This window comes from Primulina tabacum, chromosome 14 (assembly GCF_025594145.1).
Source record: "Primulina tabacum isolate GXHZ01 chromosome 14, ASM2559414v2, whole genome shotgun sequence".
NCBI lineage: Eukaryota > Viridiplantae > Streptophyta > Magnoliopsida > Lamiales > Gesneriaceae > Primulina > Primulina tabacum.
Window position 1 is genome coordinate 2,775,326 of NC_134563.1, and position 18,098 is coordinate 2,793,423.

The following is an 18,098-nucleotide window of genomic DNA, read 5'->3' on the forward strand; positions in this document are numbered from 1 at the left end:
TACATTATTATTGCATAATAGGATTTATTTCATGAAATTTTAAAGGTTCGTGGATTATAGATTTTTAAATTTCATTTCGCGTTCGAACGATGAACGAAGACCGGATAATTTTCAAGAAAATTGTTTTTATTACACGATTAATTTTTATTAATTAATATAAGATGTTTTAAAGGTATTTTTCAAGAATTGAGATTTATTGGATATTTTAATCGCGAAATTTTAATTTTTAACGGTACGCAAATTTTATTGAATCGGGGGACATTTCGAGGGTTTGACTAATATTTTCAAGAACTTTCCAACACGAAATATTTTTCGGGAGTGTGTTTGGATTTAATGGGCCTAATTTTAAGTTTATTGGACTTAAAATACTTTTTATTTTAATTGAGGCTCATTAGTGCTCATTTTAATTAACTGAAACTATACTTAAAATTAAACTAAACCTACCGTACACTTATTTCCTCACCTACCAGCCGATAGTACCCCCTTCACTCACAAACCTCCTCTCCCCTCTCCATTCTCTCGATTTTTCCAGCAGCAACTCAAGCAAAGTTTGGCCACTTCTTGTTTTTGCAAAAGAAATCATTCCGGCGCTCGTTCTTCTTCGATCTACTCGCGTCTAATACATCAAGGCACGTCCCGTACTATTATTTCTGCATCTTACACGTCATATTTATGTGATTATGTGTGATTTTACCAAAGGTTTTCTCGATCCAGTCATGAGCATGAAAGTTGTCAAATTCTTGTTGTGTTCTTGCATTTCCTCGGTGGATGCTCACGTTTTCATGTATTTCTGTGCAAGGGGCTGAGGGTTCGAGTTGTTAGGAGGCTGAAAACATTTCTGAGGTGTAGTCTTGGGGTTCGATATGGTGGGTGTTGCTGTAGTTGGTTGGATCGGGGAGTGTTATCGGTAGTGTGTCTTGCGTGCATGATGGATCGAAGTGGGGGTGGCGCCGGTGGTGCGAGGACTGAACTTGGGCACGGACCAGACCCTGGTGGGTCTGAGTCACGGCCCAGGGTGGCCCAACCACCGCTGGAATCATCGAGGTTAACGGTTGCAAGCGTAGGGGAGAGAAGCTCGGCTCGGCACTTTGGGAGCATAGCGATCGGGCCGGTAGTGTAGGCTTGCATGGGAGGCTAGCCGGGGGTTCAGCATGTCCAGGGGGAGCCTAGGGTGATCTAGGTGTGTTCAGGTAGGGGCTGGTTTCATTGGGTGAAGGCTTGGAGCGAAACTACGGGAGGAGCATGAACTAGAGTTTTGAGTTGTGCAAGTTCTGAAAATCCAGCAGCATATCAACGAGATTTAAGGGTTCTAAGGGTTCGAATTGAGTGGATATAAGTCTGGTATGGTGATGTTAAGTCATGTTATAAGTTTGGTAAAATTTGGGGAAGTTTTGGTTCGATTCGAGTTAAAACCGAGACCCCGGTCCAAGTTTTAAAACAATTCGGTTAAGTTATGAAATTGGCTCGAGTTTACGTCTAGAGATGCTTTTAGTCTAGAGATGCTTTTAAATATGTTTTGGGATATTTTTAAGAGTTTGGTAAGTTTCGGATCAAAATAATGAGTTTTGGATTTATCCGGGATTTAGTCGCCGCACAAAACGTTAATTACAGGATAAATTGAAATGCCTAGATTTAAGCTTAATAAAATTATGAAAAATTATATTTAAGCTCAAATAATTATTAGAAGTCTAAGTTTTTAATTTGGGAATTTTATGCTAAGGTTTGGTCTAATTCAGGATTAAAACGTATTAATATGTTATAGTTAAAGATTAATTTAAAAGTAATCGATTTATGCCAAATAAAAATATGGAAAAATTCGTGTAGGCTTAAATAATTATTTGGGACATGTTAGAGTCAATGGAATTAAGAAAATTTCAAAAAGGTAAAATTTTACGTCTAGGGGCAAAACGGTAATTTTTGGGTTTCCAGGGACAAAATGGTCATTTTGTACCCGAGGAGAGATTTTGGTACTGGCAGCGCCCTGAGCACATTTTATCATGTTTTTAAATGTTTATGCATCACATTCATGAATTTTATGGAATTACGATAAATACATTGCATGCTTGGTTTAAAGGAAAAGTTACTTATATACATGTTTTTATTAAGTGATGATTATGATGTTATTTTGAAGGATGAGATTTGGTTGTGACTAACGATGTATATGTATACGATGATATGAGATATGATGAGCTGAGCCCCGGGCTCAGTAGACGGGTAATACCGTCGCTGATGTCCCTCGCCGCCGGGTACCACGGTTACATGTAGATAGATCCATCGATAGAGCTGATACGAAAGTCACAACTAATGAACTGAATTCAATTAAAAAGAACACGTATACGTATATGATGACATGAGATGATATGTTTTGACACGAAATGATTTTACACGACACGTATACGTATATGATGATATGAGATGATATGTTTTGACACGATATGATTTTACACGACACGTATACGTATATGATGACATGAGATGACATGCTTTGGCACGATACGATTTTACACGACACGTTTACGTTATGCTTTTAAGTTCATGAAAGATATGTTGAGTATGATATTTTTCACTGCTGTGTGCTACGTATATGTACTTGTTATTCCTAGTACAGGTGTGTTGAGTCTTTAGACTCACTAGGCGTGTGTGATGCAGGTGAGTTTGATGATGAGAAGATTGGAGGTGCCGAACTCTGAGTAGGCAGACCTGGTGCGGTGACACGACCCGAGGATCACATGTTTTCCGCATTACGATTTATGAGATTGAAAAGAGATGAATATTTTCATACGTTTATGATTTTAAGATTTTTATAAGTTTATGTTCACGTATGTATTTGGACGTTTGGTTATTTTAAAATGCGATATTTTTACTGTCAAATATTTAAGATCATTTTTAAATGTTATTTCGAAAATGCGAGCTTTAAAAAAAATATATATATTTCCGCATTTTTTTAAAAATGAGCGAGAGGTTACAGTTGGTATCAGAGCAAGGGTCCTGTATAGGGTTGTGCCACCGTCAGCTTCTGCCGCTCAGTCTTCAAGACTCAAGTCTGTAAGTTTTATGATTTAAATGTTTTTAATGTTATCACCTGCATTTTAACATGATTTACACTTTATGATGATCTACGGTATACGCTTAACTGTTTTTATGATTTAAGGATTTATTTTATTTTATTTTATTTAAAAAAAACAGATTAAATTGCATGTTGGTTATGTTTGGAATTGGACGTGTCTAAGAATTCGAATATTGGGCTTTAGGAGAGGTTGATAATGATTTGACTATATTGATTTTTAGGTCAGTAGTATTGATGTCCTCCTTATGGGCCATAAGTTAATCTTGAAGATTTTGAATGCTTTTGGGACTTGTAGACTTTCTAAGAAATTATTGATAGTTTGTGGCTACTAGTTGAATTAAATTTTGAGGATTTCAAGTAAGTAATAATGATTCGAAGACGATGATTTTTGGAAGTATAAAAATGTAGAATTTACTTAGGATGCATGCTCTACGTAGTTAGAATTAAGGATTGGATTGCATGAATTGAGAATTTTAAGAACCTAATTGTAATAACCAATAATTTGAGGACCTAAGTGCAAAAAAATAAAATTCTAAGGGACTATTTTCGAATTTACCAAACTTTGGGATTAAATTTTTAGTTTTGAGAATTTTAAGGTTTAATGAGACCAAGTCGAAAATTTTCTGGGAAAAAAATGCAAATTTCGAAAAGTTATAGGGTCAAAAATGTAATTTTTGAGAATTTTAAAGGCCACATTGCAAATTCTGGAATTTTTGAGGATTAATTTAGAGGAATACTTGGGTTAAATCAGTAATTTTTCGAGGTTATGAGAATGGATTTTGGGTTTAATAAGCTTAAAATTATTGAAATTTATATACAAGAAACCTATAAGGTGGGGTTAGGAACGCCAAGAACTTATGGGTAATTGTGGATTCTCGAGATTTAGGACAAATTGGATAATATTCGAGGAAAGTAAGAATTAATTTTGCAATTTTTAAGATATTTGGAGACTTTATTTAGCAGTAAGTGAGAAGCGAATGGTTTAAAGTATATGAAATTTTTTGATGATTTAGGCTTGAAGGGATATTTAGAACTTTGAAACATTTGAGTTATAATGTTTTAAGGAATGGTAATCAAGGGACAAATCAACATCGGGCTTGAAAATTTAAGCGTTAGTAAAATAATGTTGTGGCGAATTAAGAATTTAAAATGATGACAATTTAAGGTAGAATGATCAGTTAGTTAAGTTATAAGAGTAGACATTGAGTTAACAAAATTTTGGGAAATTAAGTTTGATGTATGATAAGTTTTAATCGTGATCTTAAGAGTTAAAATTATATATTTGTTGGGGTTAAATTTTTCTAAAAATTTGGGTATGATGGATGGTTAGGTTACTTGATAGACTCATGTAAGAATTGAGATAGACACCTTGTTTTGAGAAAAAAAAAATTTAGTCATTAAGGAACTTGAGAATATGTGAATGTGTGTGTTGAAATTATGTTATCCAAAATTATTTGGGTTGCGTAAGTTTGAATTTTTAAATTTTTGAGATATGCATTCATATGGAAATTTTAGGTGAAATAAATATAAAAGAGAATTAATTGTGTTCGATATAGGTTACCAGTGGACGAATGTTAAGATTTTTATCGAGTAAGAAATCTAAAATCTAGATATGGGAGTTCTAGAATTCTATGGGTTATAAGCGAAGTTGATTTATTAGAGATAGTCTAAGGCTACCATGGGATAATTTATTAAGTTTTATATGCTAGAATTAATTAAGTATTAAGGATGCGTAAGAAAGAGATATTCGTTTAAATGAGGAAAATCCAAGGTTTTAGACCTCAAATTTATTGCAATTGGGAAGATAATAGTTTAAATATGTAATTGGTGCTAGAATGATTTTATTATTTATGTAGAAGATTGATATTGTATATTTTGGGTGTTATGGATTAACGTTACTCGAAGATTAAGATTTGCAACAATTTTATATTGGGGATGTACTTGTAATTAGTTAAGTTACGAAAGTTTGGTGCCGTAAGATAAAGATTCGATTCAAGGATCTTAGGCTAATATTATTATGGGGTTGAGATAAGGTTTAACTTTCAAGTGTATTACCGAGAATAGAAGTCGATCAGTAATTTTTGGTGCTTAAGTTTCTCAAGTTGAATTGCATAAATCCTAATGTAATAGTTCAACGAACATCCTGGGTATAGTATAAGAAAGTAAGACGCCATAAAATTCGCACTGCCATTTCTAATATGGGGAAGTTTTAGAAAAGTTGAAATTTGATGTTATAGAAAAAAAATGAAACTAGGTTACCATGGGTCGTTATAAGTTGAGTTTCGCAAACGAGGATTTAGAAGGTAGAGTTTATTAGGATTGAAGAGACATAATGACATCTTAAGATTTATTATTTTATCAGAGTAGCGCCGCGGAAGCGCGAACCATTGGGATACTAGAACTAAGTCTAAACTTTTGATTATAAAGAATAAGCGAATTTCGGGGACGAAATTCAATTTAAGGGGGGTAGATTGTAACGTCCCAAAAATCGGAAAGTCTACGTGAACCACATGCATGTAAATTATTAAAGTTCTTTGGTATTTTATTAAATTATTTTAAAGCATAAAATGCATGTTTATTTTATTAAATTGTGTCAAATTATTTTTATACATTATTATTGCATAATAGGATTTATTTCATGAAATTTTAAAGGTTCATGCATTATAGATTTTTAAATTTCATTTCGCGCTCGAACGATGAACGAACACCGGATAATTTTCAAGAAAATTGTTTTTATTACACGATTAATTTTTATTAATTAATATAAGATGTTTTAAAGGTATTTTTCAAGAATTGAGATTTATTAGATATTTTAACTGCGAAATTTTAATTTTTAACGGTACGCAAATTTTATTGAATCGGGGGACATTTTGAGGGTTTGACTAATATTTTCAAGAACTTTCCAACACGAAATATTTTTCGGGAGTGTGTTTGGATTTAATGGGCCTAATTTTAAGTTTATTGGACTTAAAATACTTTTTATTTTAATTGAGGCTCATTAGTGCTCATTTTAATTAACTGAAACTATACTTAAAATTAAACTAAACCTACCGTACACTTATTTCCTCACCTACCAGCCGATAGTACCCCCTTCACTCACAAACCTCCTCTCCCCTCTCCATTCTCTCGATTTTTCCAGCAGCAACTCAAGCAAAGTTTGGCCACTTCTTGTTTTTGCAAAAGAAATCATTCCGGCGCTCGTTCTTCTTCGATCTACTCGCGTCTAATACATCAAGGCACGTCCCGTACTATTATTTCTGCATCTTACACGTCATATTTATGTGATTATGTGTGATTTTACCAAAGGTTTTCTCGATCCAGTCATGAGCATGAAAGTTGTCAAATTCTTGTTGTGTTCTTGCATTTCCTCGGTGGATGCTCACGTTTTCATGTATTTCTGTGCAAGGGGCTGAGGGTTCGAGTTGTTAGGAGGCTGAAAACATTTCTGAGGTGTAGTCTTGGGGTTCGATATGGTGGGTGTTGCTGTAGGTGGTTGGATCGGGGAGTGTTATCGGTAGTGTGTCTTGCGTGCATGATGGATCGAAGTGGGGGTGGCGCCGGTGGTGCGAGGACTGAACTTGGGCACGGACCAGACCCTGGTGGGTCTGAGTCACGGCCCAGGGTGGCCCAACCACCGCTGGAATCATCGAGGTTAACGGTTGCAAGCGTAGGGGAGAGAAGCTCGGCTCGGCACTTTGGGAGCATAGCGATCGGGCCGGTAGTGTAGGCTTGCATGGGAGGCTAGCCGGGGGTTCAGCATGTCCAGGGGGAGCCTAGGGTGATCTAGGTGTGTTCAGGTAGGGGCTGGTTTCATTGGGTGAAGGCTTGGAGCGAAACTACGGGAGGAGCATGAACTAGAGTTTTGAGTTGTGCAAGTTCTGAAAATCCAGCAGCATATCAACGAGATTTAAGGGTTCTAAGGGTTCGAATTGAGTGGATATAAGTCTGGTATGGTGATGTTAAGTCATGTTATAAGTTTGGTAAAATTTGGGGAAGTTTTGGTTCGATTCGAGTTAAAACCGAGACCCCGGTCCAAGTTTTAAAACAATTCGGTTAAGTTATGAAATGGGCTCGAGTTTACGTCTAGAGATGCTTTTAGTCTAGAGATGCTTTTAAATATGTTTTAGGATATTTTTAAGAGTTTGGTAAGTTTCGGATCAAAATAATGAGTTTTGGATTTATCCGGGATTTAGTCGCCGCACGAAACGTTAATTACAGGATAAATTGAAATGTCTAGATTTAAGCTTAATAAAATTATGAAAAATTATATTTAAGCTCAAATAATTATTAGAAGTCTAAGTTTTTAATTTGAGAATTTTATGCTAAGGTTTGGTTTAATTCAAGATTAAAACGTATTAATATGTTATAGTTAAAGATTAATTTAAAAGTAATCGATTTATGCCAAATAAAAATATGGAAAAATTCGTGTAGGTTTAAATAATTATTTGTGACATGTTAGAGTCAATGGAATTAAGAAAATTTCAAAAAGGTGAAATTTTATGTCTAGGGGCAAAACGATAATTTTTGGGTTTCCAGGGACAAAATGGTCATTTTGTACCCGAGGAGAGATTTTGGTACTGGCAGCGCCCTGAGCACATTTTATCATGTTTTTAAATGTTTATGCATCACGTTCATGAATTTTATGGAATTACGATAAATACATTGCATGCTTGGTTAAAGGAAAAGTTACGGATATACATGTTTTTATTAAGTGATGATTATGATGTTATTTTGAAGGATGAGATTTGGTTGTGACTAACGATGTATATGTATACGATGATATGAGATATGATGAGCTGAGCCCCGGGCTCAGTAGACGGGTAATACTGTCGCTGATGTCCCTCGCCGCCAGATGGATCCATTGATAAAGCTGATACGATAGAGTTGATACGAAAGTCACAACTAATGAAATGAATTCAATTAAAAAGAACACGTATACGTATATGATGACATGAGATGATATGTTTTGACACGATATGATTTTACACGACACGTATACGTATATGATGATATGAGATGATATGTTTTGACACGATATGATTTTAAACGACACGTATACGTATATGATGACATGAGATGACATGCTTTGGCACGATACGATTTTACACGACACGTTTACGTTATGTTTTTAAGTTCATGAAAGATATGTTGAGTATGATATTTTTCACTGCTGTGTGCTACGTATATGTACTTGTTATTCCTAGTACAGGTGTGTTGAGTCTTTAGACTCACTAGGCGTGTGTGATGCAGGTGAGTTTGATGATGAGAAGACTGGAGGTGCCGAACTCTGAGTAGGCAGACCTGGTGTGGTGACACGACCCGAGGACCACATGTTTTCCGCATTACGATTTATGAGATTGAAAAGAGATGAATATTTTCATACGTTTATGATTTTAAGATTTTTATAAGTTTATGTTCACGTATGTATTTGGACGTTTGGTTATTTTAAAATGCGATATTTTTAATGTCAAATATTTAAGATCATTTTTAAATGTTATTTCGAAAATGCGAGCTTTAAAAAAAAAAATTTTCCGCATTTTTTTAAAAATGAGCGAAATGTTACAATATTACAATCACATATTCTTCAAAATACGACGTCTTTATTGTGGCATGTCTCACGATCCACCAGCTAGAGATGATAATTTTCCCCTCGGATTCGGGACCCCGGGAGGGGGGGGGGGGGGGGGGGGGGGATTTGAAACGGAGACGGGAATCTCTCTGTTTTTTCCGGGTTCGAGAATTTTTTAAATCTCCAAAATAGTTTGGGGTGGATATGAGGATACTATTCTCATCCCCAAATCCGTCTCGAAAATAATAATAATAATATTTTAAAATATTAATAATATTATTATTAAATAACACTGATATTATTAATAATATTATTATTAATATTGATATTAAATTAATATTAATTTTATCATTAATAATAATATAATAATAATAAGTTCGGGGTCGGGGATTTCTGCTCCAACCTCATTAATATTTTTGATACGAGGATGGAGATTTGATGAAGATGAATATTCGATCCTCGTGGGTTCGGGGAAAGCAGGGATCGGGAAGGGTACGAGGGTATAAATGAAATTCGAGACTGAGATGGGGATGACAACATGGCGGAGGCCATGACAAACCCGCTCCGCCTCCGCCATGTTGTCATCCCTACCACGGATGGTGGTGTCATCCCTAGAAATTGGATATGGCGGTGTTTTTTTAAAAAATAATATTTTAAAGACACCATGAATGATTGAGTTTTACAAAATTACCGTAAAACTCCACCATCAAAGACGGACGCTGCAAAACATTGTAGCATCCGCCAATAAAGACATTGGATGCAGTGAAAGGCTGCAGTATCTTGGACAACCCTTTATGTGATTCTCAGCTTTCTGCGATTCACGACTTAAATGAATAATTCATTATAAATATTAAAATTCTTCTCGCATTTCATCTCAGATTTCATCGACTCTATATTTCCAATTGATCCAATCAATTTATAAATTGATTTTCTTTATAAAAATTTAAATACACGATTCTATATATCTAATTTCTCTAATCAGTTTCATGGTTACAATCAAGTAGGGGTGGGCACGTGTCGGGTTTTTCGGGTTTCGGATCGGGTACCCGATTTTTTCGGGTAGCATTTTCATTACCCGAACCCGATCCGATCTGGACCCTACCCGCTTTTTCGGGTACCCGATAAGGTCGGGTTCGGGGTTTTTTTTGACAAAATAACATTTTCTCCTGGGACTTCCGCTCACAATCACCAGCCCTCGTTCCAAGTAGAGGTCAGTAATTGCTGTGCTTTGGAATGATAAACGTATAGGTACCGCTTTGGAAAAGAATGTAATAATTGATTAGTTGTGTTGCAACATTTTTCAATTTATTAAACTGGACCGGTCCAATTATAAGCCCATATTTTATTTATTTTTTATTTTTAAAAAACAATCGGGGGTAGGGTAGCAACTCTATATCTGAACCTGATCCGACTAAAATATTTTCGGGTTCGAGTAGTACCCGAACCCGACTAGTTACCCGATTTTACCCGAAAATTGCACCCGATCGGGTTCGGGTCAGGTAGAACCCGAAAAACCCGATCTGATTGACCACCCCTACAATCAAGGTTCTTTTATATTTTGGTGGTGATATTATTATCGGGAACCAATTGATAGAATATAGTATTTAACATGTGAGATCGTTTCGAATATTACGATCTATTAATTTATTGGAGTTGGTTTAAGTTGCGAGTACGAAGTTAAACGCCGATCCAATGAAGTTTACTATCAAAGTGTGAACTAAATATTCATTCATAGAGAAATCGTCTTGGAATGAAGTACTGTAGATTTACAATGAGCGTGTAAATAGGTCATAGAGAATTTACTGCCTTTAAACTGTGATAGTAGAAGCTCATATACCAGAAACTCGAGACATATGTTGTCATTATTTCATTGTATGTGAATAATCTACTATAGTCACCATCAATTTTCAAGACCCAAATAATTGAAAATTCTTGTAACGTGATTGTTGCCTCGCCCCATTTAAATATATTGTATGTGGCTCATGGAACCAACGTTCAACTAGAATAGTAATAAGATGATTATAAAAAAAAAAAAAAAAATAGAAGCCACATTTTAAACACCATATTATCTCATTTTAATTTAAATACGTCAATACATGATTGTGTTTATTATTCCAAGGATATAACACTCAGATAAGATTACCTGAACGCTTCATTCAAAAAGATATCAGCAATTTCAAAAAACACTGATGATGAGATATGTCATTTGTAAATGCAGAACACTCAAATTTTGTGGATCTTAATTTGCAATCATCATGTGACAAATAATATAAAAAAATAATTATAATATTAAAAATTGATTATAATATGATCACCGATAAATATAACAGATGATGTTATTTTAAATCTAGCAAAATGAAAGCTAACATTTTGTGAAAATATTAAAATTATATTTATGTCATATGAATCCCAACGAAATTAAAAGGAATATATAGAAATTGAAAAATTTAATTTAACGCGTCAAGTAATATAACATTAACATATTGTATTTCAGGTTTGTAAGACACTAGCTTGTGCGCTGCAGGCTCGTGCCCATGAGACACAGACTTGCACTTGCAGGTTCGTCATTCGTGTCGCCGCATTTGCTATTGATGGTAGAGTTTTGCCGTAATTTTACAAAACCCCATCATCTACGATATTTTTGAATTATTATTTCTTTTAAATTATTATTTTTTTCTCTAAAAATCCCAAACATGAAGGTAGGGCTGACAAAATTTACCAAAACCCTGCACCATCCTACAAAAATCCCGATCCGAGTTGTCGAGATTTTTCTCGTCTCGATTAATATCGAGAGAGGTCGGGAATAAAATCTCATCCCGATGGGATTTCCAACTTGAAATAATATTATTAATATATTTTGTTAATAATTTTCTTAACAGGGGATAAAATAATTGCGCGTTAAGCCCATGCAAATATTAATTGTGAATCTAATATTTTTTATTATTAAATGATCGAATATATTGAATCATGAAATGATATTATATACTTATTTGTTTTTTTTTTTGAAAAAACTTATTTGTTTTTTAAAAAATATTAGTAATTTAATTAAATCAAATTATTTAATAAGCGTATGTCCGTGTTTAATGGATCTACAACGTGCAGGTCCATGTCTCACGGACATGAAATGCGATATATTATATTATATTATATTATATTAACATAATTATTTGATGCGTTTGAATCAACTTCTATATATTCTCTTTAGTTTTGTTCCGATTCAGACGACGTAAGTAAAATTTAAACATTTGCGTAAAATATTATTATATTGATCAGTGACCATATTATAATTATTTTTAATAATTATTAAGTTTATTGTTATATTTAATAAACTAATTAATAATACTTATTATATTTGTCCTAAATATTAATATTTTTTTAATATTGATTTATGATTTATATTATTTGTTAGAACATCCACAATGGGTCAACTCATCAAAAATCACGAGTTCCACTGCCACATACTCATTATAACAACATATTTCTTTTACCCACATTCTTTTTAACATTCAAACTTATTATTTACGGGTCCCACAGTCCACTCAATTATCTTAATTTTTTTCATATTAAATAAATATGTTTTAAATATATTTTACATTATTTAAATCATTATTCTAATTTTTAAAATATTCTTACTTTTTAATAAAATAATTTTATTAATTTTAATAAATAATATTAATGTTTTTTAAAATATATTTATTAAATAAAGTAGATGTTCGAAAGAAATACCACAATGGAAGAAAAATTTAAACAAGACGTGAGCACAATTTATTTAAAGTTACAATATTATTATGAAATAGAAATTAAACAAAAATATTAAAAAATAAAAACAAACCGTTACAAAATTGAAAAAATAAAAAAATTTAATTCATAACACGTGGGACTTGCTTAATAAAAAATTTTAAAACAAAAAAACACTTGGGGCCCGCCTTGGACGGCTGCCCACGCGTTTTGTGGCGCGTGCAAATTTTTTTTTTTTTGAGAAAGGGGCGTTCAAACAATTGAACTCCCCCCTCTCTCTTTTGTGAGTGAGCGTTATAACGTCCACTTACAATGACACTCATTTAACACCCTCATTGTGAGTGCTCTTATTGGATAACAGCAAACTAGACCCAAAATTAATTGTAAGTGCACTCATTTAACACCCTCATTTAACACTCTACTAGTTACAATGACACTCATATAACGTCCACTCATTTAATTGTAAGTGCACTCATTTAACGTTCACTTACAATGACACTCATATAACGTCCAATAAGAGCACTCTTATCTACAACTCTAACATAGTAATTTTTCATAGACTCAATCAAATTATTCTTATATTTAAAAATCATATTTACAGGTAGCTTTCTTTTTTTTCCAGGTTATAATAGCTAGATTACAAATCATAAGGTACACCAATAGAATTAGGAATCTCCTCCCCTAATACATTATCAAAGAAACATAGCATCTCATACGTGCCTATCTTAAATGGTACGACTTTTTTTGTAACGTGTCGCTAGGTGGTTCGAGTGATGATGTCCCATCATAGGAAATGCACATATATTCTCTTTTATATCATAATTTTTCTCATCTTCATCGTTATCATGTTTTTCTCCATACTCAGCTTATGACATCTTGGTTTTAGTATCACTCCTAAAAGCATCGTGATTATTGTTGTCACCACCTGAAAAACGATCCTCCGTATCAAGTGCGCCATAAATTGGATCCCAACCTGCTCCAACATTTTCAGCCCAAATTGATGTTGTATTTACCCAACATGTGGGATTTTCTTCAGACGTACATGTGGTATATGGATCAAATGATCCACTTTCATGCTCCAAATGTATATTGCTGAATCATTAAGTGACATGTGAAATATATGATTCCACCTCATGAAAAACCCTGTAAGTAGAAGTGCCTGGTTGGTTATTGAAACCATCTTCGACGACTTGTGGAATGTATGATTCAGTTTCATTCCTCCCGAAATCATGGTTAATTGGCTATGTTTCTACATACAAATGCAATATCTGCATATTTTTACATTGCATTATAAAACTCTAAAACTTCATCATCAACAATGTTAACATGTACTTTATTCCAAAACGATTTCTCTATGAAATATTTAGTTGACATTTTGATAGTAAACTTCATTGGATCGATGTTTAACTTCTTACTCACAATTTGAACAAACTCCAATAAACTAATAGATCGTAATACTTAAATCGGTCACACATGTGAGATACTATATTCGACCGATCTGTTCCTGATAAGAGCAATTGGAAATATAGAGTTAACGAAATCTGAGAAGAAGCCCAGACTTGATAATGTACTATTCAGTCAAACTGGGAATCGCGGAAAGGGTTGTCCAAGATCTTCCAGCTTTTCGCAGTGGCCGCCATTGATGATTGAGTTTTGCGAAAATTTTGCAAAACTCCACCATCCATGGTACTTTTGAAATATTAAATTTTTTTTAAAAAAATTAATTTTTAAAAAGCTCAACAGGAGGTGGCCCCGTAATTTAGATATTTGTTCCACAAGAAGAGGTGACTCCTGACGACATAACACCTTCCCTTATACAACACTTATTTCTCTTTTTTAACACCGGTGACCATTTATGATACCATTTCTCATTGTTCACGCTGGTGATCATTTTTGATATCATTTTGTCACCTTCACAAGTCGAGGTCTGAATCGAAAATTAAGATGTTGATAAATGATTATGAAAATATGAGTTTTGCACAGGCTGAAATCAGCAAGTTTGATCTCAGCAGACATCATGAGTTTGGTTCAATCTAACTGATGAACACAACTAAATGATTAGCCTAGCTAACGAGCTCAGCTGACAACGGATCTCAAAATTAGTAAGACTCATGAAAAGTGTCTAGCAAGGCAATAATAACCGTTTCAATATCAGAAACATTACAAAAACTTTTCAAACTACCATATTCTTGTTTGTAACGTATATATCATTCTTGGAGCCTATAAATACAACATTTTGACGATCAAATACAAGTTTTTTGGAAGTAGAATCAAAGCATGGACAACCTACATTAATAAATTAGCTAGAATGAGAGCAAATTCAAGTGTAATGATATATTTGAGAGATACATACACTATAATAAATTAAATCCTCACACACTCACTCACATATATACATGAAAGTTGAGCAGCAAAGTTTAGATGAGTGAGTCTTCACACAGACAAAAAAGGACTTCTTCAGAATGGTGGACGCCAAAACTCGATTAAAGATTGTGCTTATAGTCTTGACATAATAAACATTAAACATTATGCAGATTGTGAGATTGCAGCCTACAATCGAGAGTATGCTAGGAGTTTAAATTAGACAAGATATATATATTAAGTTGAAATATGTTTTGTACGACGAGTTGTATAAATCAAAGTTTTCTAGTGGATCATTCACAAAAGAAAAAATGAATGACACATGAGTTGTTAATCTCCTAATATCTATAAACAATATCGTGTCTATTTATTTATTGCTATTGTTTTTAAGATGAGTTGTTGAAACATTTTATGTGTTATTCAAATACCCAAAATATTGCATAATATTATTTGATAAAATGCTTCAATAAAAAAGATTTTACACATCTTTTAAGTGTTATACCAAAATATTTAATCAATTTCTACTAAGATTATTTTGAGTGTCATCCGCTTGGTTTGAAAACCAAACCCGATTTAATTCATCAGTGTTCAATATTTCAAAAATCGAACTATTATAACTCAATAATTTATCTCTCAATCAATCCTATCACTTTTGAACAATGAATTAAAATTGAAAAATGTCTCACGATTTTGAGTTGTGGATATGGGAAATCGAAATCATAAATTTTAAATTAATATTAAATTTTAAAATTGCGGAGCTTTAGTTAACAAGTAGTCAAAACCACTATCTTCCGTTAGTGATTTCTATACTACATGATTGGTATGGAGCTTTAGTTAACAAGTAGTCAAGTACCCAAAACGCACTGTTGGAAGTTTTCACAAGATTTTTGGGAAATATTTTGCCAAAATTTATTTAGTTTCAAGAACTGAAATATTACAAAAATAAAATCTATATTGCTTTTTTCTCGTTTGATTTAAAAATTTACCATGTTGTCCTAAAACTGACATTTTGAGTAAGTTCTATCAAAGTGCTTGAAGCTTCATAATTATAACCATATCACATAAAGTTTGGCTAAACATGCATTTTGAAGTACTTTTAACAATCAAGTTATTTACTTTCAAGTGTCAAATCCAAGTTAAGTAAAAATCGTTTCAAGTATCAATAATGGTTCACAATAAAGTAGAATTATAGGTGAAGTAGACATAGTCCTCTTTTTGGGTAGAAGTAGACAGTCTTTTAAGGACACGATCTCTTCAATAATTCTCAATTTTAAAGATCAATTTAAGTAGCATTGTAGAATCTATCGACCAAATCGAATAAATTATTATTATTTTATTTAACCAACCACTCTAATTTTTTTTCCAAAAAGAACCACACTAAATTTACTGTCATATATTTAAGATCCGACAAAAATTTACGTGAGACGATCTCACGGGTCGTATTTTGTGAGACGTATCTCTTATTTGGGTCATCCATGAAAAAGCGTTACTTTTTATGCTAATATTACTACTTTTTATTGTGAATATCGGTAAAGTTGAACCGTCTCATAGATAAATATTCGTGAGACCGTCTTACAAGAGACATTCTTAAGATTTATTAAAAAAAAAAGATTAAAATAACAACCGACTTTTCAAATTAAATCGATTCGATCGATGAGTTTATATTAGCATACACGTTCGAACCTATTGGTGCATTTACGCATAAGAAAAGAGAGAGAAAAAAAGAAAATCACTGCCAATGCTCAAACAAATTCACATGACTATTGATTTCTAACATTTTCATCCAAATTATACAAACTTGAAAGAAGTGTATCACGCCGTATTAACCAACAACATGAATCTTGTGCATTTTAAGCCCATGATTTTTCATTATTTTTTCATCTGTCCAAGTCATAGGATCCTAATTTTCAATGCAATTACACTTCTTCAGCAACAGGAACATCACCCTGCCCTGATACATTTCCCGCCTGCCTTCCACCCGCGACCTCAGCCTCCACCACACCACCCAATTCCCCCGGCTCCTCTGCCACGGATTGTCGGCAAGTTGGGCACGACGAATGTGAAGACAGCCAGATATCCACACATCTAACATGAAAACAATGGTGACATTTAGGAAGCACCCTTATTTTCTCCCCATCCAAGAAATCACCTAGGCATATGGGACAGTCGGTGAATGCTACCCTGTCGCCTGAACCATACACCGCCACCGGAATCTGGCGGATGGTCCCCTTTCTTAGGCCTTTTCTACCAAAAACAGGCAGTGTTTCGTCGGTTATGTCCAAACTCATCCTACTAAAACACCTCAGCACACATCTTACAATAGAGTTTATTCCTAGAGCACATATCAACGCACACAACAAGGCTGCAAGTATAATCACCATATTGATATCGAAATTCACCCCTCTGCCACCCCCATTGCGGCTTCTATCACCACTACTCGGCGGTGCGCCGCCATTTTTTGCATCGAGGAGTAACCGATGGAAACAAGGATACAGATTCATTACAATCGAATCACTGCAAGTGAATAATCTCAACCCCGAGCAACCGGACTTTCATTCACACTATTTTAACTCCCCTTTTCAACACTACCACACAAGTGCAGAGGCAAATCGAACCACAAAAAAACGGATAGCAAAGTATTCATATATGTTATATAATCACTAATTTCTTTCTTTTTTTCCAAATTTCCAATCCCACTTGAATCTTGAAAAGTCTAGTCGACGCTACTTTCAAAGCTTAGAAAGGCCCAAAAAACAAGCTTTTGCAAGAATTGGGAAAATCTATGCAAGCACAAAACCACCCACTCTTGCTTTGTTTTTGCTTCTTTTCCACTTGAGCAATTGTTCCAACATGTGGTGCTGATTACGCAAACCTTGTTCGGCCGAATGAATAAGAGAGGAAAAAGGGAAATCTTCTGACAAGCTGACTAAAAAGTAGCCAAATCAACCAACCCTCGTACACAAACTTCTTAAGAATCAAACTTTGATCCCACCAAACAGACCGAAAAAGGAAATCCCCCAGAATTGGATAGAGAAAACCATCAGACCTCAAAAATGCCGCAACAATAACTCAAGGGCGACATTTCTTTTGCTCCGAAGTATCTTTCGTCGAACAAAGAAAGACGAAGAACTTCAGCTTTTTGGAGATGTTCGTAGGATTTAAAGATGCTATAAAGAATTCATGGTGCGAAGACAGACACTGTACAGGAATGAAGATACCCAAGTGATAGTGATTTAACGTCAGTGGTCATTTTAGCTTAGTTTTTCAGTCTTAAACTTGAAAACTTAGTTTACCGAAAGACGGAAGGAATCTCGTTTATCAGCATTGATATTATCTACTTCTATAATATAAAAAATAATAATA

At 34.0% G+C, this 18,098-nt stretch overlaps 1 protein-coding gene and 1 long non-coding RNA gene across 2 annotated transcripts; one reads left to right on the plus strand and one right to left on the minus strand.

Annotated features, from left to right (window-relative positions):
- The first annotated feature begins 349 nt into the window (after positions 1–349).
- On the plus strand, positions 350–8,539 carry LOC142525567 (uncharacterized). The gene is made up of 4 exons (XR_012815097.1): positions 350–629; positions 2,650–3,045; positions 6,207–6,303; positions 8,318–8,539. It is a non-coding gene; the product is annotated as an uncharacterized LOC142525567 (long non-coding RNA).
- Positions 8,540–16,474: 7,935 nt separating this feature from the next.
- On the minus strand, positions 16,475–18,026 carry LOC142525155 (RING-H2 finger protein ATL74-like). The gene is made up of 2 exons (XM_075629332.1): positions 16,570–18,026; positions 16,475–16,532 (listed from the first exon to the last, which is right to left on the minus strand). Exon 1 carries the CDS (start codon positions 17,234–17,236, stop codon positions 16,652–16,654), a length of 585 nt encoding a protein of 194 aa, XP_075485447.1. The 5' UTR covers positions 17,237–18,026; the 3' UTR covers positions 16,475–16,532; positions 16,570–16,651.
- Positions 18,027–18,098: the final 72 nt, after the last annotated feature.

Coding starts and splice junctions, on each gene's coding strand:
- LOC142525155 (XM_075629332.1), bottom strand. CDS start 17,236: ATGAATCTGTATCCTTGTTTCCATCGGTTACTCCTCGATGCAAAAAAT.